This window comes from Fomitiporia mediterranea (genome assembly GCF_000271605.1).
Source record: "Fomitiporia mediterranea MF3/22 unplaced genomic scaffold FOMMEscaffold_7, whole genome shotgun sequence".
NCBI classification, from domain to species: Eukaryota; Fungi; Basidiomycota; class Agaricomycetes; order Hymenochaetales; family Hymenochaetaceae; genus Fomitiporia; species Fomitiporia mediterranea.
The window spans coordinates 309,513-336,891 of NW_006760392.1; the positions used below are offsets into that span (position 1 = coordinate 309,513).

General features: G+C 47.3%; 13 protein-coding genes across 13 annotated transcripts; 5 read left to right on the forward strand and 8 right to left on the reverse strand.

Moving 5' to 3' along the window:
* FmHTP2 (chloroperoxidase-like protein) lies at window positions 1-1,316 on the forward strand. The gene is made up of 4 exons (XM_007267222.1): window positions 1-282; window positions 344-547; window positions 615-816; window positions 875-1,316. The coding sequence occupies exons 1-4, from the start codon at window positions 27-29 to the stop codon at window positions 1,119-1,121; spliced, it is 909 nt and encodes a 302-aa protein (XP_007267284.1). The 5' UTR covers window positions 1-26; the 3' UTR covers window positions 1,122-1,316.
* A 711-nt stretch (window positions 1,317-2,027) lies between these two features.
* On the reverse strand, window positions 2,028-3,559 carry FOMMEDRAFT_108864 (peroxisomal dehydratase; the record flags this gene model as incomplete). Its single annotated transcript, XM_007267223.1, has 8 exons — window positions 2,028-2,533; window positions 2,588-2,771; window positions 2,826-2,896; window positions 2,946-3,045; window positions 3,106-3,242; window positions 3,307-3,312; window positions 3,374-3,452; window positions 3,506-3,559. The coding sequence occupies 8 exons, from the start codon at window positions 3,554-3,556 to the stop codon at window positions 2,223-2,225; spliced, it is 939 nt and encodes a 312-aa protein (XP_007267285.1). The 3' UTR covers window positions 2,028-2,222.
* Window positions 3,560-3,759: 200 nt separating this feature from the next.
* FOMMEDRAFT_87057 (inosine guanosine and) lies at window positions 3,760-4,954 on the forward strand (the record flags this gene model as incomplete). The annotated part of the gene is made up of 6 exons (XM_007267224.1): window positions 3,760-3,925; window positions 3,979-4,049; window positions 4,112-4,196; window positions 4,253-4,300; window positions 4,360-4,763; window positions 4,820-4,954. The coding sequence occupies 6 exons, from the start codon at window positions 3,760-3,762 to the stop codon at window positions 4,952-4,954; spliced, it is 909 nt and encodes a 302-aa protein (XP_007267286.1).
* Window positions 4,955-5,705: 751 nt separating this feature from the next.
* Window positions 5,706-6,643, reverse strand: FOMMEDRAFT_168473 (uncharacterized protein; the record flags this gene model as incomplete). The annotated part of the gene is made up of 4 exons (XM_007267225.1): window positions 6,199-6,643; window positions 6,074-6,136; window positions 5,874-6,011; window positions 5,706-5,819 (listed from the first exon to the last, which is right to left on the reverse strand). Exons 1-4 carry the CDS (start codon window positions 6,637-6,639, stop codon window positions 5,706-5,708), a joined length of 756 nt encoding a protein of 251 aa, XP_007267287.1. The 5' UTR covers window positions 6,640-6,643.
* Window positions 6,644-6,816: 173 nt separating this feature from the next.
* On the forward strand, window positions 6,817-8,961 carry FOMMEDRAFT_147059 (uncharacterized protein; the record flags this gene model as incomplete). The annotated part of the gene is made up of 2 exons (XM_007267226.1): window positions 6,817-7,654; window positions 7,711-8,961. The coding sequence occupies 2 exons, from the start codon at window positions 6,817-6,819 to the stop codon at window positions 8,817-8,819; spliced, it is 1,947 nt and encodes a 648-aa protein (XP_007267288.1). The 3' UTR covers window positions 8,820-8,961.
* A 449-nt stretch (window positions 8,962-9,410) lies between these two features.
* FOMMEDRAFT_157003 (Prefoldin alpha subunit) lies at window positions 9,411-10,103 on the reverse strand (the record flags this gene model as incomplete). Its single annotated transcript, XM_007267227.1, has 4 exons — window positions 9,411-9,581; window positions 9,668-9,774; window positions 9,834-9,936; window positions 10,011-10,103. 4 exons carry the CDS (start codon window positions 10,101-10,103, stop codon window positions 9,411-9,413), a joined length of 474 nt encoding a protein of 157 aa, XP_007267289.1.
* Window positions 10,104-10,303: 200 nt separating this feature from the next.
* On the forward strand, window positions 10,304-11,662 carry FOMMEDRAFT_108875 (proline iminopeptidase protein). The gene is made up of 3 exons (XM_007267228.1): window positions 10,304-11,233; window positions 11,284-11,551; window positions 11,603-11,662. Exons 1-2 carry the CDS (start codon window positions 10,563-10,565, stop codon window positions 11,543-11,545), a joined length of 933 nt encoding a protein of 310 aa, XP_007267290.1. The 5' UTR covers window positions 10,304-10,562; the 3' UTR covers window positions 11,546-11,551; window positions 11,603-11,662.
* On the reverse strand, window positions 11,658-12,284 carry FOMMEDRAFT_29024 (uncharacterized protein; the record flags this gene model as incomplete). Its single annotated transcript, XM_007267229.1, has 1 exon — window positions 11,658-12,284. One exon carries the CDS (start codon window positions 12,282-12,284, stop codon window positions 11,658-11,660), a length of 627 nt encoding a protein of 208 aa, XP_007267291.1.
* An 804-nt stretch (window positions 12,285-13,088) lies between these two features.
* Window positions 13,089-14,320, forward strand: FOMMEDRAFT_108878 (uncharacterized protein). Its single transcript, XM_007267230.1, has 4 exons — window positions 13,089-13,426; window positions 13,490-13,629; window positions 13,704-13,794; window positions 13,864-14,320. Exons 1-4 carry the CDS (start codon window positions 13,142-13,144, stop codon window positions 14,308-14,310), a joined length of 963 nt encoding a protein of 320 aa, XP_007267292.1. The 5' UTR covers window positions 13,089-13,141; the 3' UTR covers window positions 14,311-14,320.
* Window positions 14,321-14,503: 183 nt separating this feature from the next.
* FOMMEDRAFT_157007 (uncharacterized protein) lies at window positions 14,504-15,328 on the reverse strand (the record flags this gene model as incomplete). Its single annotated transcript, XM_007267231.1, has 5 exons — window positions 14,504-14,769; window positions 14,845-14,893; window positions 14,956-15,000; window positions 15,072-15,193; window positions 15,256-15,328. The coding sequence occupies 5 exons, from the start codon at window positions 15,326-15,328 to the stop codon at window positions 14,504-14,506; spliced, it is 555 nt and encodes a 184-aa protein (XP_007267293.1).
* A 1,701-nt stretch (window positions 15,329-17,029) lies between these two features.
* FOMMEDRAFT_87027 (BRO1-domain-containing protein) lies at window positions 17,030-20,207 on the reverse strand (the record flags this gene model as incomplete). The annotated part of the gene is made up of 5 exons (XM_007267232.1): window positions 17,030-17,825; window positions 17,890-18,191; window positions 18,246-19,397; window positions 19,453-19,964; window positions 20,021-20,207. The coding sequence occupies 5 exons, from the start codon at window positions 20,205-20,207 to the stop codon at window positions 17,030-17,032; spliced, it is 2,949 nt and encodes a 982-aa protein (XP_007267294.1).
* Window positions 20,208-22,280: 2,073 nt separating this feature from the next.
* Window positions 22,281-23,558, reverse strand: FOMMEDRAFT_141115 (Yip1 domain family protein; the record flags this gene model as incomplete). The annotated part of the gene is made up of 6 exons (XM_007267233.1): window positions 22,281-22,641; window positions 22,709-23,068; window positions 23,128-23,213; window positions 23,283-23,348; window positions 23,433-23,466; window positions 23,523-23,558. The coding sequence occupies 6 exons, from the start codon at window positions 23,556-23,558 to the stop codon at window positions 22,354-22,356; spliced, it is 870 nt and encodes a 289-aa protein (XP_007267295.1). The 3' UTR covers window positions 22,281-22,353.
* A 168-nt stretch (window positions 23,559-23,726) lies between these two features.
* Window positions 23,727-27,375, reverse strand: FOMMEDRAFT_141116 (uncharacterized protein). The gene is made up of 3 exons (XM_007267234.1): window positions 26,166-27,375; window positions 25,788-26,114; window positions 23,727-25,737 (listed from the first exon to the last, which is right to left on the reverse strand). The coding sequence occupies exons 1-3, from the start codon at window positions 27,195-27,197 to the stop codon at window positions 23,869-23,871; spliced, it is 3,228 nt and encodes a 1,075-aa protein (XP_007267296.1). The 5' UTR covers window positions 27,198-27,375; the 3' UTR covers window positions 23,727-23,868.
* Between the last annotated feature and the right edge of the window lie 4 nt (window positions 27,376-27,379).

A 27,379-nucleotide genomic window follows, 5' to 3' on the forward strand; every position in this document is an offset into this window, starting at 1 on the left:
CGTGTCTGAGTAGGAGACAAGCCCTGATGTTCGTTACCAATGCTCTTGCCAGGATATTTGGCGGCATTGCTGGCTTCTTTGCAGGAATAGGATCGAATATTTTCGTGTTTACCTGGGATTTCGCCCTTTTCCTGCTGAACCTGGTGTCTTTCAAACGAAAGATCGGTGAGGTGACGCTCAAGGGCGATATAGGGTACGGGGGTAAATGGCCCATGTATATCCCACCAACAGAGACGGACAGTCGTTCTGCGTGCCCCGCATTGAACGCGATGGCTAACCACGGTAATAAATTAAACCCCACCTTGAATAAAGAGTAAAGAAGACTAATTGAATTCCTTGATAGGAATCTTGCCTCATGATGGGCGAAATATTTCGTACAAAGAAATGAGCATTGCTATTCGGAAGATGTACAACTTTGCGCCGTCTTTCTGTTACTTCGTCCCGAAGTACATGGCAGAGCTTCTTACACGAGACCATACGCGCGATACGATCAATCTGTCTGATATTAGTGTCCACAATGGCATTGAACACGACGCGTCCTTAACTAGTAAGTTCGAGTCTACTCCTCTGACATCTTTCAAGATACGAAGTGTCAACTATTTGCTTGCTTGCAGGACATGACGTATACCATCAACCAGATCAGTCAAAACCAGCCCTCGACATCATTGACGACTTGCTGGCGTCTGCAACCGGACCGGACAATACGCTCACCCCTCACGACCTTTCGGTTGTCTCTACCAGGCGGCGCCGACAAGCCCGAGCGACGAACAGCACATTTACGCTCTCAACCTTTCACAAACTCTTTGGGAGCTCAAAGTCTGTATTTATTTTCTACTATATTCCTTTACTCATGATGCCCAACGAATGTTCTTAGTTCGTCGACTTTGCTAACTATTTTCGGTGGTCGTGTATCTGACCTGGAGATCGTTCTGAAAGAAGAGCGCATTCCTGATGGCTGGGAGTCGCGGGTGCGTGACCCATGGGGTTTGACCTTCGCCACGTTCAACAACACCGTCTTTCGCGTTGAGTTGGGAATTGAAGGGTTCAAAGGGCCATCCGTCATTGTACGTGAATCGAACAAGAGGAGTTCGGAGGTTAAGTCGGAGATGAATGAGAAATAGAGACCGGGGAACGTAACACTTCCGTTCTATAGCTGGGTTCTGGTCTTGCTTGCATCGCACTATGTCACTTTGGACGTGTTGCTGCTTTACCTTTTATGTTGGAAATTGACTTGTTATATCTGTCGCTTGCCTTATTTCCTATAGCTGCCTTCTATCGCTCCATTGAATATTAGCAGTCCAATTGGCTAATCTTGTCCCGAACACTGCGAACAGCGCGTGCAGGGACAAAAGAAGTTGACTTGAGCGGAATTAGTATAGCTTCGAAGCTGTCAGTTATGATAGGATTTTGAATTTGCCTTTCACTCACGTAATTCCTCTTTACCTAGAGTCTTCCATGCTTCAAGTAATCTCGGGAAGCGATGATCCAGCAACAGAATATATGTATCAAGAAAAGTCTCAAGTATTACAATCCAATAAACTATGTAGTATTTCGAAGATCTAAAAGATAGTCTCTTTCACTCTACGGCTCAGAACAAATAATTAGCATAGTATTGCACTTGAGTGGCTCCGGATATTTGATACAGTGCATTTATCCGTTGGTTTAATACAACAAACTAATATAGTCCTTGTTAAATATCGAGAAATAGTCCTTGTTACTTTAAAGACCACTGTTTTGTATTTTATTTTAAGCAGGGCCTAAATATAGTATACAGCAAGCACCTTAATATGTCGTGCGTGCAATAGGCTGTTTGAATGTCTTCTTGTATCTTTCAAAGCTATATGAATATCTTTAATTTATCTGCCTGATCAGAAATTTGTCTTAACACTTACATTATACAATTTAATCGAAGCATAACCATGTCGGCGATTACTGCTGAATTGTATATGCGAAGCCTCTACCTGTCGTTAGGTTATTCATTCCCCGTCCCTCGAGGATTGTACTCTTTATCATCCTTTAGTTGTATGCCTCTGGCTACTTGATGAATCTGACCTGAGCTGATTCACCAATATGCCTAATTCCAAAGTACTCACATATGCAGTATAGAAAACATCGACACAAGACAGGTAGATCGATTTTATCAAAAAAATCATACAGATGATCCAAGAGACCAACAAGAAATACTACGCTCTCTCAAGATTTGTTGCCCCACTGAGTCAAGCCTATAGCTTGCTCTTCTCCACTTTCTTCACATATGCAATGCCTCCACCAATGCAAACCTTCCCAGAGGCCAAGTTCTTCGTCTCGAACGTGACCTCAGTCGTGCCATCTGGACCTGTGCCCACTTCCCAGATGGACGTTTCAAGCGTGTCTCCAGGGCGGACAGGACTCGTGAAGCGACCACCGAAGAACCGTAGAGAAGAGGGTTGGTTTCCACCTACTTGAGCGAGTACCGCGCGTGCGGCGAAACCGTAGGTGCAGAGTCCATGGAGGATGACGCCGCCAAAGTTAGCTGCTTTACCAATGCTGGGGTCTGGAGAAACGTTCAGCACAACTCGGCAAGTGAATCAAGGTAGGGAAAACAAACCAATGTGCAAAGGATTATAGTCCGCAGTCAAACGGTAAATAGCGGCTTGTTCGGGCGACGTCTGTTCCGTGGTGACCCAATCTGGCTTTCTGTCCTTTGGGATAGCCTTTGCTGACGGTGGTCCCGCGATCGTTTTCGAATATCTCTGTCCAGTAATCTTTGCTCCGACATTGAATGCCGAGTTCTAAGAACCAATCGGTCAGAGTGTCATACGATTACAGAATCAGCGTCGACGTACATAAAACTTTGCGTAAGCTGTGCCCGACGGATCAACAAGTACATTTTCGTGGTCAACAATGACACCGGACTCTGTCAAGATGATTAAGGGAGAAACACATTTCATTTTGGATAAACATACTATTCTCGTGTACGCCAACTATACGAGACTTGACTTTCCATCCGGAACCACTCACTAGCGGCAGAGGCTTGAGTATTTCAAGTGACTGCGAGCCGTGCACCTATTTGTAATCGTCAGAACCAGGTTAACATTATAGGAAATACGGAAGAATAGGACGTACCACGCGATTTGGGTCAAACGATGGTAGACCGGGAGCACCTTTTGCCTTGACACGATCTTTAAACAGATTTACATCTTCACTCTCTCCTTTGAGAGGTAAAGCAACGGGATACGTCGGAAACGCAGCAAACCCAGGGTCTGGACACAAATTATAGGATTGTCGTCTATACATGCTCAACAACGCTAGAATAATTCACATTACCGAGCTCTATAGCGCAAAATAGGTATAAATTCCAATAATCTCCATAAAAATCAGCTGAAATGCTCACCATAAACGAACTGTAGGTCATCCTTCTTGAAGCCGATTCCCACAGCGTATAAGAGTAGGTCGCGACGGTTCCAAGCGACCTGCAATACAAAGATTTGCTTGAATTTTCACAATAGCTGTCAATTTCACGTACTGGTTCGTTCCGAGTTTCGAAGCCGACAGCTTTGTCTAACTCGGCGGCCATGATGGTCAAGACGAAGTAGAAGTACAGTAATACTAGAACAACTTGTGACCAACTTAGAACAACCGGCAACTCGATACCCGGATCGACGCTGACCCAATCTGGTAGCCAGTAATTTGCTGATTTTAAAAGATTTTATCTTCTTGTCAGTTCGACAAGGGCCCGTTCTTCTAGTGTTCAGGATGTCGGTCAAACCCCTAAAGGAAATGTTAGAAGCGACGTATGCTACTATAGAGAAGAGACTACCACCCACTCTGCTGGCTCCGAAGGTCGGCATCGTTTGTGGATCTGGATTGAGCACACTGGCGGATAGTTTTCATGATCCTGTTCTGGTGCAATACGCGGACCTCGAAGGCTTTGGAACAAGCACTGGTATGTCTTTAATCTTGAATTCAATATTCCGAATCTCTGAATAACATCACTAGTCCCGGGTCACAAAAGTATTCTTGCTTTTGGTCTAATCGGGGATGTCCCAGTCGTAGCAATGCTCGGCCGGGTGAGCATTGTTTTTGTATTTCATGCCGTCTAAAGGGATTCATGATGGATTCGGCTAGCAAGTTTCACCCTTATGAAGGCTACCCACTTACGACCGTAACGTATCCGCTACGTGTAATGAAGAAGCTTGGTGTCGAGCATGTTATTAGTGCGTCTCTAACGATCCCACGACTTGAAAAGTGAGCTAATCGACTTTATGTATAGTCACAAATGCAGCAGGATCGCTTAACCCTGATATTCCAGTTGGGACGAGTATGGTTCTGGTCTAGCTTATCTATTCTACTTGTGCATTAATATGATATTTGATCTAGTCGTCGTTATCCGCGATCACTTCGCTCTCCCAAACCTTAGTGGAGCACTACACCCTCTACTCGGGCCTGTAACCTCCCCGTCCCATCTACGTTTTCTGCCTTTATCCGATGCATATTCGCCCCATCTTCGACGACTGGCATTTCTCGCTTCACACACCCTCGGTTTGGGCTCTGACGCATTAGTGGAGGGAACGTACGCATGGGTATCGGGACCAACATACGAAACACCTGCAGAAGGACGCATGCTACGTGCTGCGGGAGCAGATGTCGTTGGCATGAGTACGATTCCTGAAGTGGTAGTTGCAAGAGAGGAAGGAATGAATGTCATGGTGCTGAGCCTTGTTACGAATATGGTTGTCATACCGGACCAATATCGATCCATCAAGGCAGAGGTGGAGGCAGAGGTGAGCTCCCATGATTTGCTCATCTCATTTATTGACATTTGCTATTCTGCTACTAGCTTGCTGGGAAAGAAGTGGTACTGCCGGTGATAGCAACTGTATCGCATGCAGAAGTACTTGAAATTGGAAGGATCAAGGCGGACGTCATGAAACAACTTGTTGAGAAGATCGTTTGCGATATCCCGAAACCCTAGAGCCGTTCGTTTCTTACACAATAGATTAAGGACATTACACATGTCCTATGTAGACGGGTCAAGTAAACATTATCACAGTGTGTATAGAGTTACAATTTCATGCTTTACAGAATGTAGTGCTTCCATCGAATAATATCATGAGACTTTATAGTAGTAATAATTTATACAGGTCGTGTCGTGTTTCCCGTCCTCCACAATCTTGGGGGCATAGTATCTGCGACTACTTCTGGTGTATCCTTTTAGGTGATCTGTCTAATGACAGTGCCCTCGCACAGCTTGTGCAACATACGTTGAGAAGCACGTAGCTCGAACATAGGCCATGGGACTGTGTCAGGGGCTCTGCTTGCAGAGCTCTGGCGCGTAAATAATTTAAAAAGACCATATTCCATCCTCACGAGCCCTTTGTGCAGACAGTTAGTATGTGCTGCACATTGATAAACCCAAGGATTGCAAACCCTCCTATGGGGCACCAGTTACTGAGACGGCCTAACGTAATTGTGCTATGGAGGGCGATGATTCGAAGCCCGAATAATTGCGTCTCGCTTAAACCAGGACTGCTCTTCCACAAAATCTTCGTGACACTTATTAACAGTCGCAGTTATTCTACGCGGCACAGAACAAACGAGGGTTTTAACCACTTCCATACCCCTTGCCACTATCTCACTTCCTGGTCAGTGGATGCACTATGTTACATTGCAGTTGTCCTGTTCCATATGACAAAAGTGATTCAGACGAACGCGCAATTTAAAGTTCATCGTGGGCGGTGCTGCAACCAGTAGCGGAACATTCCGTATGCAAGGATGCCTAAGGTTATCAAAAGTGCTGCTGTCATTCGGAAACTCAGACTTGCTTCTTCGTGTTCGACCTATGCACTATTAATCAGCCTTGATGGACCTTTTAAAATTATATAGAGACTTACGATGGAAGTAAAAGGAGATAGAATAGGTATAGTGAGATGAGGTCGAAACGAGCGTTTAGAATGTTTATCGTCTGATTGTCCTTGATGTCGAAAGAGAAGCACAAGCGTGATTAGAATTATTGTTGAGATTAATCCAATCTGCAGGGAGAGGGGATGTTTTGCTTAATATGAGACAAGCAAAGAATTGGAACAGCGCGTACTGCGAGTCGTTCCAGGCGCAAAACGCGTTCTTCATGATACTTATGTGCGAGGTCAGCCATACTCTGTCATAGAATATATTTGAGTATGAACTGTCTTTCTTTTTACAGAAATAAATTAAACATGCCTGACGCCTTAGCTCCTCCTTCATTCGCTCAAGGTTATCCGTCCGAAGTCCCTTGTGCTCCGCCAGCTTTGTTTCCGCAACAATTGCACGATATGCCCAGTAACGCTCTGTCTCTGTCATTGGCGCAGGAACGTACGAGGAATAATACGTATTCATGTTTGCTGTCTGGTGCACCGATGCTGGGGGGCGTCGCATCAATCTGTCCATCTCAGAGGCTGGGCTTGAGCTCGATGCTGCCACATAGTCCGCTTGGCCTCGCGCATGTGACATTGTTCGAGAGACAGCTGAAGAGACAGGACGAGCGGATTGATACATGTTAGAATAGTCTGACGAGTGATACCAAGCACCTAAACCCGAGGCGTTGGATGGCTGCGGCCAGACAGACTGTGACATTCCAGTAGTGTACCAGTCCTCCTTCTGGGTTTTTCGCAATTTAGCCATTTGCGAGGGACTGGAACGGACAAGGAGTGCCAATGTGCTGTGCTGTGCTGAAGACGCGTTTGACGGATCAGGACGCGTTCCCATCACGTGATCATTTAACCATGAGACGAACAATAGATTATGTAATGTGCTTAATCTGGGACACGTTTGCAGCCCGTGTTGTCTACCACGACAACCATGGACTCACCCTTCCCCGAGAGCGACTCGTCGCAGAGCGAACGTAGAAAGGGAAAGCTACGGGCTGCCCCTGAAGAAATCTCGGAAACGACTCCTTTGCTTGGTTCCTCGCAACCACTGATTCGAGATGACGTGCCTCCCACAAGCAGCTTCCGAAATCGCAGGCGATTGCTCATCCTCCTATCAACAGTCTTCTTGTCGACGCTGGGTTTCTGCCTCATAATAATTGTTATCCTCTTAGCCCTTACCTACTCGTATTCTCCGAAAATAACGAATGCCGTTCGTGATGAAGTGCTCGATCGTTCGGTGGTAATACGTGGTCCGGATCGCGTGGACGTGGTGAATGCCACGGAAAGCTCGGTCTGGGCACAAGTGGACTTGAAAATTGGAGTGGATGTTGGGACCGCCATTGATATTGTACTGGAAACGGATAACAAGAGACTGGATTCTGGGGTGACAGCCATTCGAAGAGCTCTTGGACGTTGGCTTATACGACAGATGCATACAGTAACAGTTTCAGCGGAGTACGCTTCCCTATATTCAGAGAACAAGAATATTGCGAATGTGGCGGTTCCATCTATCACGTTTCCCTTGACGGTCGACCGTCCCGATGATGACACTTGGTTAACGGATCTCTCTCTAACTGTGCATATTGACGTCACAGACAATGCTGAAGATATGAGCACGATTGCAAGAGAGGCATGGAAAAGCGGCGTGCTATTGGTGAACACAGTCTTGCACAACGTTTCAATCAACGGAGGAACGAAAGGTGATCGCAGTTGGAGACGACATCTCAAAGAGAAGCAGGAAATTATGGTCTTGCAATCCCGGATCAAAGGTGTGACCTTACATGGTTTATTCCAGTTTGCTCACATTCTCACCAGAATGATCTAGTCCCAGAATTACCTGGCCTTCCTAGTCCAGGCAGAGGCACGCCGTTTCCTGAGCTGGCTGACTTGGTCACTCTGGAAACTTTCAATATTTCGACGGTTGACCATAATGTATCTATCAACGCTACTGCGTCTCTCGTAAATCCCTTGTCTACCTCATTATCAATGCGCATTCCGTCTCTTCCTTTCTTTGTCGCTTTGTCCGACGTGAACAAGTCTGACACGACAGTGGTTGTTACGTCAGGCAAAGTCGAACAGTTCACGCTCACCCACCCTAATATCACTCTACACCTTAATGGAACCGTTCCTCCGCTTCCTCGGTCTTCCTCGCCTCTCCTCTCCGCGTTCCTTTCCGCTTATCTTGCCGGAGTGGACGCGCCCATCGTAGTTGGAACACCGCTGTTATCGGCCCTCAAAATGCCTGCGTTCTTCCCGGCTCCCAATCCGAAACCACAAATACTCCGAGACGTACATATAAAGAATATGCGTATTAGTCTACGAGGAGAAAGCGTTCTTGCGAGCGGGACAATCTTTGCGCATGTTGTTCTGCCCACGGGAGTCCACGTGCTTGTGGATGCGAAAAGAATTTGGCCTGACGTTCTTGTATTTGATGGTGAAGTTCCGCCAGATGATGAGGATGAAATTGGAAGGAACGTATTTCTCGCCGACGCGGATGACTTTGTCTATCCCTCGAGTACCACATCAGGTGAAGAAGACGAAGACCGGGTAGACGTCCCAAAAGATCCGCTCCCTTCACCGCTCCCTCCTCGTGCTTTTGCACGCATTCGACCAGATGACTGGCTTCCCGCACATAGCGAACCCATATCAGACTCGAATAACGTCTACGAAGTCACAGCAAAAGTTGTCGACGTTCCGCTTGAAGTGCTCCCAGGCCGAGATCACTTATTACGGAGCTTTGTGTCGAAGGTCTTATTTAGCGGACGAGAAGGCGCACTTGCAGGTGTCAAAGGCACTGCTGCCGTGGCTGTCACTGTTGATGGTTTACCTGTCGCGGATGAGGGTGGTGATAGGGAGGACGAGGATGATCATGTTTTTGAGTTGCTCGGTCTACCTTTTTCTGGGAGTGTACGGGTTGGGAGAAAGACTATTTGACGCATTGCTCAGCTCCTCGCTCCATACTAGTTTTGATGGACTCTATTAGCAAGCTATCAAATCGATTTATTGTATGTACTTAAGCCCAATGTTTTGCACACATGTAATATTGTTTGTAGAGGTACAATACATCACTCAACATCCACGACCTTCTCTCATGTTTCAGTGTGTGACTTGACGATTTGTAGTCTAAGCACGAACAATACAGAGGTACCAGAATTACTTATCCACGTGGGTCATTATGATATCCTGCATATTAAGCACCCAGGATAGACTTGTACTCCAGAATCCGAACGCGGTGCTGGTATGGATTCCGTTATTTAGTGCATAACGTAACCAATGCAAAGGTTATATCATTGCTTGGATCTGAATTTTTGGCTTAATGCTATAAGTAGAGCATCTGTTCTGGCACATGGTTCTGGTTCAACATTCTATACGACAAAAATGGCCGAACTTGACCGTGACTATATCGCTGTCAGCAAATTAATACTGAGGTGACTTTAGACGATTGTTTTCAATCTAATGATAACCTACGTAAAATATAAACGTTCCCTTCCATAACTGTCTCGTGAATTCTGCTCTGCACTAGGTTCAACTCGCTCCAGATACCGCACCCTGCTGAGTCTGCTCCTTCACCGCTATTAAATTCATAACATATTGAAAGTTGTCCTGCTTCTTCGTAAGTGCTTCTTGCAGCGTTTCGATGTTTCCCTTGACAAAGTCGATCTTTACGGTATAATGCTTTGCTGCGTCTGCTCGGGACTGTTCGTAACATTGCACAACGTTCAGCATGAATTAAAATAATTCAGAATCAGATAGGAAAGATATGCAGGACCGGAACAACGAACCTTTTTGACATAGTAGCCTGTCCCAACATCGACGATGACATGTTCAAGATCAGATAATTTACCCGGGACGTAGAGCGAGTTCGTTAGTGGGACCAGAATTTTTCGTTCTATGTCATTTATCGAGTCAGTAAACTTAGCATGTTCATGCAGCTTCGATATGACGCACCAGCATTGGCAGAATTCACTTCAGTGACATTGGATAGACATGTGCGAAACTTTGCCTGTGCGAGTTTGAGTTGTTGGAAGGATGCAGTCAAGTGTGTTAACTCCTGCACTTTGACATGATTATCGGGCACATAAATTAGCCTCCGCCACCCGAACCAAATTAAGCGTTTATTCGCACCTCTTCGAGTTGTCTTCTGACATCGCGCAGCTGTGAGACGTCGAGGTCGGCGACGTTGACCATCTGCTGCTGTTGCGGTTGAGGCCCCGACATTGTAGTCGCGGTCAAAGAGTGTTGTCGTTCACCACGACTGTCATGTCACCTTGTGCCAGAATACTCAATCCTAAATTTTTCGCAACGGAAGGTATATTTAATCGTAATAAATCCCATTCATATTTAACTAACATTCCTCGTTCATGCCGGCTATAGCGTTGTTATCGATGACCACTCAATATTGAGCGCATTACCTGGGGAGGAAAGGCACCTTTGCTTTTGGTGGTATACATCTCTAAATTGGCAAATGCACTTGAGCGTCGGGAAAAAGAAGATGAATAACTGAATGGCGTGTGCATACTGTCAGCTGCTCCCAGAAGCCGTGTGTCCATCTGTTCATCATCCTGGACAGGCAATCGTCCCAAGGTCTGCTGTTATCAGAGACAATTTAAAGGCAACGACATTAGTGCCATTGTGGCTCGTCTTCTTTCCATCGCAATCCTATAGCGAACGAACGTCATGTCTGCCCCAGCCAGCTTACCAACAACAGAGGGCAGGTTGCCTTTCGTTGTCGGATCAGAGACATTCGAGACCTATTACAAAGTCTTCGGCGTACCATCCTCCGGAATTCCTCTCGTTACACTCCATGGCGGTCCCGGATCAGCACACTATTACATTCTGCCAATGTCCGATCTTGCTTCGCCCACACGCGCAGTAATTTTCTACGATCAAATCGGGACGGGCAACTCCACGCACCTCAGAGATAAGCCTGCAGAGTTCTGGACACCACAGCTCTTCATGGACCAGCTTGCAAACCTTCTTTCGAAACTTGGAATTGCCGGACAGTATGACCTGCTGGGACATAGTTGGGGTGGAATGCTCGGTTCACAATTCGCTTCGACCTTCTCGGGACCAGAAGTTAAAGGCCTGCGCCGACTCATTCTCAGCTCTTCCCCGGCGAGCATGGAGCTCTTTCAGCGTAGCTGCGCGAGATTGATTAAGCAGTTACCCGAGGATGTACAGGCGACTCTGAAGAAGCACGAAGATGCTGGAACGACAGACTCAAAGGAGTACGAGGACGCCGTGGGCGTGTTCTATGAACGGCATTTGTGTCGTGTGAAGCCAATGCCAGACGACGTTGTCAAATCATTCGGTTGCATGGCGGAAGACCCGACAGTGTATCATACCATGTAAGTGCTCGGATATCTGTCCCTTGCGGTGTTATCTAATTCGCCTACAGGAATGGACCCTCCGAGTTTCATATCACTGGTTCCTTGCGCTCCTGGACTATAATCCCCTCCATCTCTTCCATAAAAGTGCCGACGCTACTTATCAACGGTGCCTATGATGAGGCCCAGGACGACAGTCTTCAGCCCTTCTTTGACAAAACCCCACGCGTAAAGTGGGCCGTGCTCGCTGAAAGCAGCCATATGGGTCATTTTGAGGAGAGAGAACGGTATATGCGTATCGTCGGGGATTTCTTGGGGAACAAACAAACTTGAATGAGCGTGAGTGTCAAAAATTCGACACACAACTATATAACTTAATGGTTTTTACAGAATATGTAGTCCATAAAATAAATAACCATGTATTCCATACGTCCGAACTGCCAGCTTAATCCACATCCTCATCGAATTTCTCGAAATATCTTCTTCCGAAGTGTCTAATCGTACGCTGGCGAATACTTTCTGTCTGTTCTTCCATCTTTTTGTGAACATCTGACATCTCCTCCTCGATCTTTGCCATGTGCTTCCTTGCCTTGTTCCATTGTTCCTTAAGCGATTCCAGGCGCGCTTGGAGTCCACTATCGAGAAATGCTGACTCGACGAACTCCAGGTAGTGCAGTGTGTCGAGGTGATCGCGGAGGTGGATTACCTGGAGGGAGTCGCGTACGCTTTCTTCCGGATCGAGACCGGAAAGCTTGTCTCGTGCGCCGAGATACAAGTCCAACCACTCTCGTCTTCGCTGTACCCTTTCCTTCTCGCTCTTTTCTATGTTGCTTTCTCTGAGCACCTTTGTGACGCCATCTCCGACTTCTTTGCTAAGCACGTGGACTCGACCTTCAACAAGCTTGTCCAGCTTCTTCATTGCTCCCGCTGCTTCATCTTGAAGGCGCTGTGCGGAATGCTCAGAGATGGTGAGCGTTATCTCTCCCCCCGCCGACGACTTCTTCGTTACTTTTGACTTCGTCACTGTTATTTTTGTCTTTGTCTTTGTCTTGGACTTCGACTTGCGACCCATTTTTTATAGCCTGCGACTTTCTTATGCTGTTTGTGGGTTTGGTAAGGGGTCGACCGACTTAGATGGCGGTAACCTGGCGTATTTTCTGGAGCGCCGCACGCCTTGTAGGTATTGGTCTGTTATGTGGGCTGAAGAAAACCGATGTGGCGGAAATGCTCGTTTATGACCCATAAAAAATAGCCTGGTGAGACAGTGCAAAGTACCAAGTGGGATTAATCTTGTACAAAATTGGTATCAGCTCGAATCCAGCTTTCCCCATAATACTTGATGTGACTCTTACTGCATCGGCAATAATGTTGGACCCATATGCTTAGCTGTCATTGGATACTGGGTTGAATCCATACTGGATGGTGATACGCACTCTCTGCTACTTTCGTCATGTACGACTTACTGACAAGTGTGTGGCGTCCGAGAAGTAAAACGTCTCCGCTTAGAAACTCTGCATGCTTTAGAGATGCGGTGACATTACCCGTGAAGTCTGATCTAATAGATGACTCGCATGTGCATATCCGAAATGCATATGCACCTCCCATCTCCTCAGTCTTTTGAAACATACTCATCTTGGCAAGGGTTGTAGGATTGTTAAATTATCCTTTTTTGACAAACGACAGAACCCCAAAATTGTTTGTCATTATAATATTATTTGCTCTTGAGACTACATGGCAAAGAGGTTACGTGCTCTTGGTGAAGGTAATGAGAGTAGAGGTAAAACGCGTCAACAGAAACAAATAATTATTACCATAGACCGCGCGTCGATCGCGTTCTTGCAATGAAGTTGCATCCTTCCAAGCTCTCCAGTCCAATAGCCCAATCATTGGCATCAATCGACTAAACCTCTAAAACGACAGCAAAGAGGAATGCCTTACAAAGATGTAGACCCGCTTGCGGACACTATTTCTCCGCGCTATGCATATGAATCGGATGACGAAGACGAGACTGGGCTTGCAGACGTCGATCTTAGTTCTGGGACAAATATTGCTCCCGACGTACCTGCTGTGGAAATTACCTTCCTACCAGACGAGAAGAAGCAAGAGGAATATGGAAATATTCTAATAGTTGCGAGTGGTGTTGTGGGAGCTGTGTGGGCGCGTGGTGCACACCTTGGTGAACAGGTCGGGCAGGTGAACGTCAATAAACGTGCGGTGCGTCTAACTGAGGCCGTTTATGCATTATCCTCCGAGCCTAAATATGTGTGATAATTCTAGGTTGGACTGGTTTTCCAGCCATCATGGACTAGCCAGGGTACGAAAGGCACGGTCCTCGTGTCAGAGGCATTCGTACGCCTTCCTGTATGGGCGATGAACGCGTATGCAGCAGCTGTACTTGAGCGTTACAAGCCATCCAAGTAAGCATGCCAATATTATACGCGCCATTATAATCTCTTTTGTTATACGTCTCTTGACTGACGCATATACGCAGGGTTATTCTACTTGACGCTTACAGTACTGCGACATACATCTCTCTGATTCCCATTGCTCATCACGAAGCTCCGCTACGGTATCTAAGTACTGTAATTGTCTATTCTGTTCCTATGTCCCTTGTTTGTACTGCTTCTAATAAAAGTAACTCTCTTCGATAGGACCGCACACCACCTTCGTCAAAGGCACCGCTCTCCCTTTTTACGCCTCCAAATCTACTACAGTCCACGACGGCTGCATTTCTTAACCTACTTGCCCTTCCGAATATCCCATCGCAGTCTCAAAAATCGAAATTTGGTTTAGGAATTCTAGTCCCTTCCAGGCGTGCCCCGCTTCCTACTCCCAGGAGCCTTTCTCGTGAAGACGAAGCGGATACAGAGACGAGTGCCATTCTTAGCTTAGCTGCCCTTGCCAGTATAGAAGACTCGGAGGATTGGGATCCTGCATTATTGAAGGCGGCTCATTCAGCTGTATTCGAGGCTGCAGGGCTAGGTACATCAAGTGCTGAATGGACAGACTCAAGATCTTCAGAGAGGAAAGGAGAAGGAGTGAAAGCCAGCCCAAAACGACGAAGGTTCATCGAAACGGAAGGAGGCATGTACATATGAAGAATAAAATATCAATATAAGGATAGGATTTCAATTTGGAATATGGATCTTGATAACCACGAATATAATGAATCCCGATGTGGAACAACGTGTACTGGTCGATTTCCGCATGAACTAATACGACGGCGTCCGCTTTTTTTAACTTCATGGCACTCTAAAATCTAAAGACTAGCGAACTTCACGAATCGTATTCCTAAGGTACTCTAGAAACCGGCCCATTCTTGCTATCGTCGACGAACAACCCCTCAGACGAGGCTTCGCTATCACATTCCGGCGGAGAAAATTGAATGTCCTGGGTATGATCTAAGTCATGTAACGAGTCGTCTGCTGCACGCCAAGTTGACATTCGAAAACTATGCTGTGTTCCAAATTCGCAAGTCCGCGAGTAGTTGGAGCGGAGGTTGAGTACGAGCCGTTGGGTCATTATTCCAGAGACTGCGGTGGCAAAACCAGTCGGGACTTCTGAGTATCGTTGCTGAACGATGCAGCCACAATAAGTAAGGGCTTAACTGGTAGATGGTAATGAACACTTACACTCCGGATTGGCGCCATGATCAAACAAGCTAAATAGACCACGAAGATCCTAATCTCAAAGAAGATGTGTGTCAGAAATAGTACCTTCATTGTGGATAATTTAGAACATACGCAAGATAGAACAACATTGAGTCCCTGATCAATATTTCCATCAATCTACTGCCTCCATTAGCCGCCCTCCAGCATAAAATGTCTTCACAATAACATCTGTATGCCTTAATACACACCATAGAAAACAGGAGTGTCTCAAAAAGCAGCAGCTGTCCCCAGTAAATCCAAGACTTTCCATCTGGAATAGCCGCCACTTGACAAAACTTGAAGTCAAGACCAGGGAGCGAGGTTGAAATCACTATCATACATTTCAGACTCCCGCTGAGAAGCACAGAGAATGTAAGATGCGATGATGCTTACTCGGAGTACTCATAGCAAATTTTGTGAGCTCCCAGATAGATAAAGCAGAGATTATTCCAAGGGTACCAAGCATCATAGTAAGAACCTTTTTGCTTTCGGAATACAATGCATAAGCTCGCATTATAAGAATTGCTGGAAATAAGTCCCATGATCATGCATTATTATTGTATAAAGCGACTAAAATTTACTGCAAGATGCTTACTGTCTGTCAGAATGAACAAGAAAAATGTTGCAAATGTCTGATAATCTGACCACATTGTACCTGAACAACAGTGTATGTGTTAATGAGGCTTCAAGGATTAGATGGGATTAAAATAATTATAAAAAACATACATCTGATAGAAAATAAGTAATACGTGGTGTAAAGTTTTGGATTAGAAAGTAATCTTTGGGCATCAAAATGTACTATTTGTAAACTGACATCTATTGTCGAGGAATGTTTAGTACTGTTCGAGAGACAAAAGAGAGCTGACCTTACATTTGAAGTGACAGAAGGATAAAAGAGTGCTTTGCAAATTTTCGACACAGTAAATTCAATTGTTACGACTTCTCTGATTTTACATACCTATGGTCGTTGCACTGTAATATTTTCTGAGTCGACAGAACGTCTATTCTATATATCAAACACTTACGTTTTTTGAAGAAGTGTGAGGTATCGACACTGTGTACCGTTAATCCAATTTGGTTCACTCCAAGGAATATGCTACACACAAAGAGGAAAAGGGCTTTGCCTAACGACCAGCGTGCCTTCTGCATAAGTAGTGCATTGCCAGAAATTAAGTACAGAGCATGTCCTATAAAAACAATACTCACCCAAATTAATTTAACCTCTTGGTCAATTGTGATCACTATTATGACGTTAAAGATGCATGTAATAATAAATTAGCAATACCTGCATACAAACATCATAGACGAAAGCAGAATAAGCTGCAACTGAAACGGTTTAGGTGGAGGATTTAATAAAGTACGCACAGGAGGTACTCACGTTGACATATCCTGTTTAATTGCAAAATGTTCAAAGATGCTATTTGCATCTCTGTTATAGCTTGGCTGGTGTTGTCCATCCTTTGCCACAGGGCACAAGGGGAGGAAGTCTCCAAGACGCACCTTATACGAGGCCTCAGACACGGCCATCTACTGACCTTTGGAGCTCGAGGCACTTTCCTGAAACACAATCAGCCAGGCTATAATTATAATCAATTGTTGTAGGTCGGGGGTTTGGAGAGTGCGACTTCTCTACATATCTCCACGTCGCCCAATGATCAAACAGCTCCCCCTGTAGGGTAGATTGAATGACCTGGCCTTTGAATTTATCCACTGAAACTGATAGGCACAACTACTTCCCGGAATGCGGGGTAGCAGGTGGGTTTTGGACTGTGGTCAAGTACACGAATCCTCGGCAGATATCTGGCATTCAAACGGAGAATCTGAACTTACTAGACATGGTGCGTTTCATCACTACGAGCGGCAGCCATCCATTCAAATGACTTGCTGTTGGTTTAGTGTTTGCGATCCAATCCGTTATTGATTCCAAGGCCAACACACGAGCACTCAAAATCCCCGATTTGAAAGCGACGTTAGTCAACACGAGCGAAACTGCGATAAAATTACCACGACATACAACTCAAAATACACAACAATTTCTGGTATACACCGGTACCAACGATAATACAATACACATGCATCCCAAACATCAAAAGAATAACCGAGGAGGGTGCAAGCAAACACTTCTTCCGCCAATATCCCCGCCGCGAAGAACCCGCCAAATTTGGCATCACCGAGGATAAGATGAATAGGAGCTCTGCTGGTACTGCCCGAAGGTCTGGGGTGGAGGTGGAGGAAAAGGTGATGAGATTGCTGCTGGCTGGTGTGTCAACGGCTGGCTACGTGGCGGTGAGCTCTGTGCATGCGCGTTTCCTCCGTATTGCTGTTGTTGTTGGTAGGAAATGGGAACTGGTGGAGGTGGAGACGGAAATGGAGTCCCTGTGTTCTGCTGTCGGGTTTGGGGTTGGCTACCATATCCGTTTGCTTGAGTGTATTGCGGCTGCTGCTGCGAATACGGCTGGTACTGAGTTTGCGCATAGCTTCTTTGGTTGTGGTCGAAAGGAGGGGAGGTCGTCGGAACAGGTGACGGATTTCCATTGTTTAAGAACTGTGTTGATAAGCCCGAAACGCTGAACATATTCGCGTATGGATCTGACGATGCTTGCTGGGGAGGTGAAGGAGTGGAATAACTTCCCGGGACCCTCGGAGGTGGAGGAGGCAAAGTTGAATAAGGTGCATTATGCACACTCGAAGGAGGCGGAGGCGGACGTGACGGCGGCGATGTGCTGTCCCGTAGATTCATCGACCCAAATGATGAGTTTATGTTATTAACGGATGGTGTTTGTCCCGTAGCCAATGGACGAGGTTTCTCCGCTAATGGCGGCGGTGCACTTGCGTTCTTTTGCCGCTCAGCTTCGGCAACTAACGCATCACGTTCTGCAACGCGCTCTGTAACGAAAGATTTCACGTTTCGTCTTAGACTTGTACACAATTCTGTCAGATCACGATAGAATTGTAACCCTTTCCTGAACAGCGGAACCATACATTGAGCTAATTTTCTCATTAAAACAAATGAATGGAAAAACGTACGCCAAGCCGTCCCGCACTTCCATGTATCCGTCACGAGCGCGAGTGAACCTGCGCATCGTGTCTTTCTTCCTCTTCTCGCGCTCTTCCCACTTCCGTGCACCTGGTCCACGGCCAGCAAGGTCTTTGAGGCCTTTCCACAATTGCGTGATCTCACCAAGGACAGCTTGTTCGTATTGCACAGTAGAGATCAGACTGTTCTGGAATGGCTTGAATTTCTCGAGCTCTGCTGCGAACAATGCAGGTTCTACTGCTTGATTGCGACGGTTCAAGAGTAGTAAATGTGAGACGTCGTCCGACTGAATCTGTGACGGAAATTAGGATGCAGTTAATACGGAAACTTAAAGTCAGCTGCAAACCTTTTCCTTCAAATCCTTCAATACGTTCCTCCTTTCCGTCGAAATCTTGTTCAAGCGCAGTAACCTTTGTTCAATCTCATCAATGAATCTAGTGATCTTCGCCCGCTCTTCCTCGTCCCTATCCTCGTTATTCGGATCCAAATCTAGCAAACTGCCTCCGGGCCCATGGTCTGCGCTTTGCCTGAATACGTCTTCAAGTTGGTCAGATAGAAGAAGCGTAACATCTCCTTTCACGCTATCCCATAAAGTGAGGACCTGCTGGTCTGACACACTCGCCGCTTGAAGCGCATCTCTGTGTGATTTGAGATCTTGGCGTAGTGATCGAGACGGTCCGGCCGACGGAGCCTGCGTGAACATATGCTCATACTTGACGCGCATTGCTTCGCAGTCACGAGTCTCGACTTCGAGTTCTCGCTGAGCACTGTCGATGTCACTGTGAACCACATCGCGTAGGCGCGAAAGGTCCGACAAAAGGCGCGTAACAGGTTCCCGTTCCTCGATGAGGCTTATATCTTCGCGCATGCGTGTCACCTCTAGTGGCAATTCCGAAGTGCCTTCAGCATGGAGACCTTCTACCATTGCCTTATAGCGGCCCAGTCCCTCCTGTACACCCAATGCGTCTAAGCAAGAGCGCTTCTCAGACTCAGCGGTGTCTGCTCTCTCCACTTCTGCCCGTACAAGTTTCGCTTTCTCCTCGGAATAAACGCTTGCGCTTTCGTGCACACTCAGAGGAATGAGCTTAATAAAGATATCCGGTCCAATAGTCTTTTGCACATCGGGGACACTGTAAACCTCCTGAATCGGTATAGGCTTTGCAACCTGCAGTTTATCGAGTTGCGGTAGTGTCTCGATGGGTGGAACAACGGCATTATAAATCAGATCATTGTCCTTCTGCGCTTCGTTCTTCTTTTCCGTGCATAAGGCAAGGTGGAATTTTGTTAGTTCCTGGATTGCTGAGCCAGCGTCGGGCGGAAGATTAGGTGACATCTGAGGCATGAACATCCCCCCAAATGACGCAGCTAGCTTTGAAGCGTCTTTAGCGAATGCCTCCGCAGCTGTGAATCGGGACAATGCATCGCCATAATTTCCGGCAGCGTTGTCTGCCAGTGCACGATGGAGCTGAGATAATGAGTTGAAATACTTCGCCTTGATCTAAGGAAGACCTGTAAGCATCTGATTGTTGAGTATATGCACAAAACGAACCGACCTGGAGTATAGTCACCCAGTTACGATCAAAAATACCCTTACCCATAAATTCCTTTACTTCCTCGCACAGTGAAGTATACATAGTCGCCGCTTGGTTTGCCACTTTGGCGACAAGTCCGCTGCCTTTCCGTTCATCTACGCATTTCTCGTAGAATACTTCGGTCGCCTGAGCCATCATGATACTGACCAGGAACTTGACAACCTCGCGACTCAAGTCGGTCGAAGGTGCATGTAAGAAGTTGTCATTGATATAAGTGAGCATGCCAGCGCTAGTTCTGAAATAATGGAACGCGCGCTTTAAGCCTTCGGGATCGCCACGGTTCTGGGCTGCCGCGATGGCGGAGTGGGTGGCAGCGATTTGGAAGATGATAGAAGCTTTTTCGTAGGCCAGTGAGGTCTGGGTAGTGAGCTTGTTCGTGAAGGCGTCGTGCCACGGAAAGGTAACCCTGATCTCCGCGAACCGCAGTTCCAGGAGTTCCAGTTGTCCGAAATATTTATACAACAAGTCTCTTGCTATTAATTGACCATATTATTAACCACAGTTCGTGAGTCGCTACCAGTGAATTTACCTGTCGTGTCACTGCCCGCTCCCTTGACAGCATCCTGCCGACATCGTTGGAGGGCGGCGCACTCCGCGGTGTAATTGTCTGGATTCTCACCGTACGACTGAGCGATGAGATTGCGAACGGGAGTCGTCCAGTCGACCTCCTCCGTTGATTTCTTTGGTATCGAGATTGTCGGTGACTGGGTTGTCATCCCGAGTTATCGACAGAGGTGAAATGTTAACAATGATTTCTAAGGCAGACTTCTGAGGCGAGTCTTTGGATATTTGGAGTGCTTACGTGGTCACGCCTGTCATCGTCACGCGAAGGCTCTCAACAGTTCGCGTCGCGCAGCGTCTGACCTGATGTAACAAATTACTGTCTGTCAACGGCTATAGGATTGCAGGCCTGGACCTCTGCTTTAACATAACTCAATGCTCAGATGTAATATCGTTACTGTTGCACGACGCACATTGCTTCAATGTGTGATGCTCATGCGTTAATACAGAATAACACGTATAAGTCTCGCTCTGAACAAAGAACATCAAGCATCCATAGATCTGTTACTCCAACATGTTTGTATCTCAGATATTTTCTATTTCATTCATTCTCTTATTAATCCTACGGGCTTGTTATAAGGCAGGCCAGGGCGGCTGCAGGGGCCAATACCAATCGATCAGAAGTACTTCAACTTCCCAACTCCTGTATCCGCTTCTTTCAGCCAGCGTATCCATTTCTTCCTCACTTCATACAACTGAGCCTTTTGTGTTGCATATGTTGTGACTTCACTGGGCTTGTCTGCTTCATTCTCCTTTGCCTCAACGTCCACAATAGTTGCATCAATGTTTGAGACCAGCTGCTGAACAGGAGAGAGCTTAGCTTTGTATTTTGCTGCTTCTGTCTTCTCCTTCTCGATAGCATTGATTTGTCTGAACATCTTCTGCTTCTGCTTCGCATACTCTGTGATTTGACTTGACTTGACACCTGGTTCCATCTCTTTGTGCTGGATTTCCGCGATGGCGGCTCCAAGCTGCTGGATAGTCGTATCTGCAGCAGACATATGCACGTCGTAGTTACTCAAGAACGTGTCCACAGTGTCCGACATGTGTGCTTGCTAGTATGTTTGATATGAACTTCCTTTCTAATTGGTTGGAGTGATACAATAGCTTGTGGGCGATGTTTCTTCAAAGCTCAAGACAGCTTCTCATTAAGGGAGGGAGGGGCACTGCTTGGATACACAAGATTGTGAGATCATGATTTTGATGCAGCAAATTGTTGCAATGCTCTGACTAGTCCTAGACCTTAATGTAGAATGGTGAAATTTTCTTGGATTAAATGAATATTTTAAATACAATTTTGCACGTTTTCGGAATTCTCTTTCTGTTCATTTTCATGAGTTCTACCAGCCTCTCCTCTGCTAACCGCAATTCTGAAAGCAAAATATTCGCAAACTAGGGGATGTTGCTTATTTTGAGGCCAGGTTCCATCTCGGAGTGCTCAACATTGTGGAATCGGGTTCTGGCCTACTGGATAAATATCTTAGCAGCAGTCTTTTTTTACATCAAAGCAACACAAGAATGTGTCCACAGTACTTGTCCTTCGCAACAGCGAACTGGAAACGCTCCTTGAACTGAACTGCGCCATGACAACTGTTGCATGCGACTTGCATCAAGTCCAGTCTCTTCATCCGCTACATCTGCCAAAGTTGAGCAAAGTTGTTCAAGAATACGAGCCACTTTGCTTATGATGTGGTGTTGGAATCAGAACTCCCGAACTCGGCCCAAAAGATCCTCTTATTTTGTGCTAGGACACAGTGCAAAGAGCTTAGACATGTCAAGCTGTAGGACTTACTAGTAGATCATAATGAGGCAAACCGAGATAAAAACAGAGAATAACATTGCAAATAAAGCCAGCGGGAGTGGTGCCAATGGTCGAGTAGAGAATGGGTGTATGCATCACGAAGTCATGATGTAACAAAATCGTTGTGATTGCTTGCTTGCATATTCCTCGTAATGATTTCTCCATTCCACAGGGTTAGACAGACAGAGCCGGTTGAAAGTTGGCTGCTTATAATAACACATATGTAATCTAATCAGCTTTAAGGATGAGTCCTGAGAATTGCCAGAATGTAGACACTCACTAGAGGGGTAAATGGAGGCTCAGACTTTAATAATACCGTGTACCTGCAAATGGGAGGAATTAGACCAGCATTGTCGATCGTCCTGTTCGTGTGTAAGCGGAGATGAGATATTCTAACACGGCCAGCAGCACCCAAGAAGCAACGCGTGGAATGTGAGATTGAGATTGATTGAAAGAACTATTATAACATAACCAAGGACCTCCCGGACACAAGAATCACATCACAGCAAGAATTGCCTACCACCTGCACCATCGCCACTTCCATCACCAGGAAGCGGATCTTTGGGACCAATCTCCTTTACAACATAATACGAAAAGAACAGCACCTTGAACGTGAGTGCAAGTGCAAGGTGCAGGATAACAATGACAATGACAAAAGCACGCGGTGTTTTCGAGTTAGCCGTCGCTAGAACTGGGTATACGTTAGCAAGGAGGAAATATCCCGATAATCCGCATGCAACCCCGACGAGAACCCAACGGACGATCGGGTATGGGGCAAGACAAAGGGCCTACAGGATGGATGATAAGTGGTTGTTGACATCTAAGACTAGGACAGGGGCCGGCGACGATACGTACAGCGACAGGAATCCACACAAATTGTCCATATCCCCACACTGAAAGCGCCTCGACAAGACTCCACTCAGTCACGCCCATGTACCTCAATGCACCCCACAGCAGCGCAGGGAATCCAAGTCCATAGGCATAGACAAGCGACACAGCTATCGATAGTAACTGGAAGTTATAATTATACTGTGCGGAAGGATCGGAAAGATATGACGAGATCGACGCGGCGAGCGAGGAGAATACAAAAAGCGCGAAGATGACTGTGGTTAACGTCCAGAAGGGACCATAAAGATCAGGTGCTGGAGAGAGGTGGTTTGCGACGTAAGACGGTGCTGCGATTGGGTTGAGCGTCGCAACACAACGTTGTAGAACCTGAATAATAGGAACCTTCAGTGGCGTGTGCTAAGATGAGAACGAACAAATTCACGCACAGTCTTGGTATCAACGTCAAAGTATCGCTGATAATATTCGAATGTCCAAAAGCCTGATCGCTGTTGAGTATCGTCATTCAGGTACCCTGTGAGATAGGATTGAAACTCGATTAAATCCAATCCAATCGTCCCGCAATAATCTAGTGGTTTCGCACCTCGGTTAACGTTTGAAGTACCCCTGGCACCTCCAGAGCTTGCATTTGCATCCTCAGGGAGAAAACCTAGAGGATCAATGAAAAGTATTATTTTAATTTCATGAGCATCATTCGAGGATAGGAGAACGAGTCGAACGACATGTCACCGACTTTTAAATTCGAGAGCATCGCCTTGCTCAGTAATCTGTAGTCAAATCTGGCGCGTCAGTCTATGTTCATTCCGTATAGGCACTAACTTACATCGTCAGCTTCTACGGGAACATAGCCTGAAGCCATAGGTTGCAGTTTCGTTTGTGAATTTGGATTCTTGGAAGGTGTTCGGGAGCACCGCGTCATGACGAATCACCTGATTTACTGCGTATTGATTACCTAATTTCGTGAATACTTTCTTGCACCCAGAAAGTATTGCTCATAGAGAACAGTTATTATCCCCATTTATTAAAGAGTTATACAGACAAGAGTCGGGGGGAGAACACAGCTATACTATACAACGTACTTTCACAAAGTTGAGAGGCGATCATACTCATATACAAAATCAGTGCAAACGGTTCCGCATATCGTTCCGCAAACATAACTATCACAAAGCTCACTTCCTCGCGCGAGTTCGCATCGAACGAGTTACGGCCGACTCGGCGCGTACTGTCGTCGTCGAGGGTTTCGTCGGTGACTTTGCCTTCCCGGCAGCACTCGCTTTGGCCTTTGCAGGAGCTTTGGCTGGTGTGCGCCCCTTTGATGTGTGTTTCGCATTTGCTCGAGTCGCATCGTCAGCAACTTCCGACACAGGACTACGTTCTGGAGTGTTCTCCTTATCCTCTATGTGTGCTGGGTCCTCGTTTACTGACTCGACTGGTGAGATCTGACTTTTTGCTCCACGCCTACTCACGACGGAAGTTGAGGATCCAGCTCTTTTTCTGGGTGGAGCATCGTCCGCACTACTCTCCGTTCGTGTACGCATTCGTCGGGTACGCGGAGCAGTCGGTGCGATAGCTGCCTTACATTCTGACTGAGTTTGTGTATGAGCAGACACTGGCTCTTCTTCCTCCAGTATCGTCTCAACCGCTGCTCCTCCGACCTGATCAGCAGACTTGACAGCTGCCTCAACATTGTCATTAGCCTCGGGCTCTGCACTTTGTGAGCGTGCGCGGGTGCTCCGTCGGGTAACCGGCGCATCTTCAGGCTGGGTCGAACCTGCACGCGTACTTCGCCTTGCTGCATGACCAGCTGCATCCCCTGTATCGCCCGATTCCGTTCCAGTTTCGCTAATGTCGGCCTTGCGCCGACCCCTGGTTTTTGATGGCGCCTTTGCTGGTGACGACCCGCCGACCCGTCCAGGCTCTGAATCGTTAGCTTTGGCCTTTGCTTGTCGTCCACGACGTGGAGGAGAGCTCTTCAAACTTTCTGTATCAGATCCAACTCTACCAGTGCGATGTCCTCGTCCTCCACGGTGTACAACAGCTGCTTCAGGAACGCCCTCATTTGGTTTCAATCTCTTCGAAGTATCATCAACAACCGAATCTGGGGATGCCTCGTCATCGGCCATAGTTGACGCGTCAGTCGCTGTTCCCCTCGTGCGGACTAGTTCTGGCCTTCGTGCCCTACCACCACGCGAAAGTGTGCGCACCGCAAGTGAAGGCTTCCGCGTCGATGCCGGATATTGGGAGGAGCCGGCATCATGCCCTGGCACATTCTCCAGCGCTCTCTTGCCTTTGGTGATTTCATCTGCATTGTTGTCCTTCGTTTGGTCTTGCTCATCAACGTGCATCATGTCCCCGATACCATCAAAGGTTGGTGTCTCTGGTGCGTGTCGCTCTGCAAACAGCTCACGCATCCCCTCCATTCGTGGTGTCTGCATCGGTTGCGGTGCACGAAATAGATCCCTTACACCACGGACGGCAGGAGTTGCAAGACCCGCAGTCTTCGTGGGGCCTCGGAACATCTCACGCAGGCCATCCAGACGCGGAGTCCTAGAATGTGGAGCGATCGGACAAGTGTTCTCATCGTTCTCGTCAACGTTTTCTTCGTTTCGAGCTTTGTTTGTCTCAGAGTCGTCGACGTCCATAGAATCATCTTTTCCGGGACGGTTCTGTGTCTCCTCCATGATCCCATCTTCGAGCTTCGGCATCTCGCGAATAGGGGATCCCCGCCGCGGCCCAGATGCCAAAAGAGAGAATGGCTTCTGAGGTGAAAGGGGAGGCATTCCAGGCCCCATGTTACGTGTCAGCCTCGGCCGAGTGGGAGATAGCGACATGCGCCGTTCTGCAACCTGTGCCTGCATGCGCTGGAGCACGACTTGTGTATCTTCACCTTCCTCGATGTGGGCGCTTAGTGTTTTGAATGGTGATGCAGGGGCTAAGGGTGGTGGAACCAAGGATGACCCTTGCTCTCCGAGCTTATAACTTTCGCCGATTTCCGGGTCAGGCGCCTTGAGGGCAGACCTGCGGCGCTCGAGGATAGCCTGGACAAGACCGTTAAATACAATTTACTCGAGGGACACGAAAGCCATACCTTCCGCTCTTCCTCACTAATCTCTCGCCGCTTGGTAGGCGAAGTAGGCCTATCATTTGCTTTCTCTTCGTCCATGTCTTCTTCCTTGATGGTCGTCTGATCCGCACCCAGTCCAGGAGCAAGGGAGAAACGAAACCCAGGAGGCGGCCTTTGAGGCCCAGTCTTTCGCCTTTCTTTTTTCTCGTCATCGGATGGCTTAGAGAAAAGACCTGGTTGAGGTGTCATGAAGGCGCCAAGATGGAGAGCCCGACTGACTTGAAGGGGCGTGATGAACTGCGGCCCTTCTCCCGACCCTTCACCACCTGACTCGTTGTACTCGTGGTTTGCCTGCAGCGAAAGTTAATAATAAAGAAACCAGTTCCGAATACAATGACCTACCTCGGTGATGTCCTGCTCGTCGACTTGCGGCTTCTGTTTAGCACCGTCAACACCAGACATATCTGCCTCCTGAGCATTTTCTACATCTTCCATGTCTTCGTTTGCTTCATCATTTAAAATACTATTCTCGACCTCATCTTCCTCGCCATCCTCATCATCATCGTCCCCTTCTGCATCTTCCTCAAGTAGGTTGATCTCTTCAAACTGCGACCCAGGGGTGTTGAACTGCTGCCGTTGCATTTGTTCCTCCGATTCGCGCATGTACGCAGTGCGCTGTGCAGATCGAATGAGTACTGCTCGATGCAAGGATGGGGCAGAACGGCGACGAGGAGTCTGCGGTGGCACCTGTCGAGCAGGGGGCAGTTGTTGCAACCTTACTGGGTTCGCTTGCATTGCGGGTCCAGGATGATGTCCATTTTGCAGTGGTTCAACGTCCTCCAGGATGACGAGGTCTTGCCCTTCCTCATAGACGCGAGGGTGGTCGCCATCAACAAGCTTCACTGGAATTTCCGAACTTGGTATTTTAAGTGGACTCTGCAACACCCGAAGATTCTCGCGTGGATACGGGGAAGGAGCTGGCGAGAAAACCTGTGCGCTTTGCACTAGGCTCATGCGGATACCCTTGCGACGCACTGTGGCAGGGGTAAACAACTGCGGGCGGAGGGCCTTGGGCGGGTAGTTGAACATGAATCGTTTTTTGTGTATCTCGAATACACTTCCATTCGGGAGTGGTACAGTCACGGTAGACGAAGGGTTTCCAAGTACAGCAGTTTTGGTTGGATAGACAGGACATCCATCGACAATGACGCCGCTTGCTCCAAGTACTTGGATGAATGCCTTGCGCTCCTCAAATACTATCCTGCAGTGGTGTGAACTGACTTCTGAATAATAAAGACGGACACTGCAGCTCGCATCACGGCCAAATGTGACCTGCTCGTCGTCGATTGGATACGCCGCGACAACTCCTGAAGACTGACGACGCTTAAGCAGCCTGATAGTGCCATACTTCCCGACCTCTGAGGGGTCTGCCATGTTGTTCCTGGTGAGCCGTGACTGTGGGCACTGCAGGAGTATGAGACGAGGTAGTAAGTGGATGGGATGCGTGATGACGACGTTGTTGTTCGTGGTTTCTAACGGCAATTCACGTGACCGCGTTCAGGTTCGCGGCGATCGCACTTTGCTTCCTTCCAGCCTGTGACACTACAATTGCATAT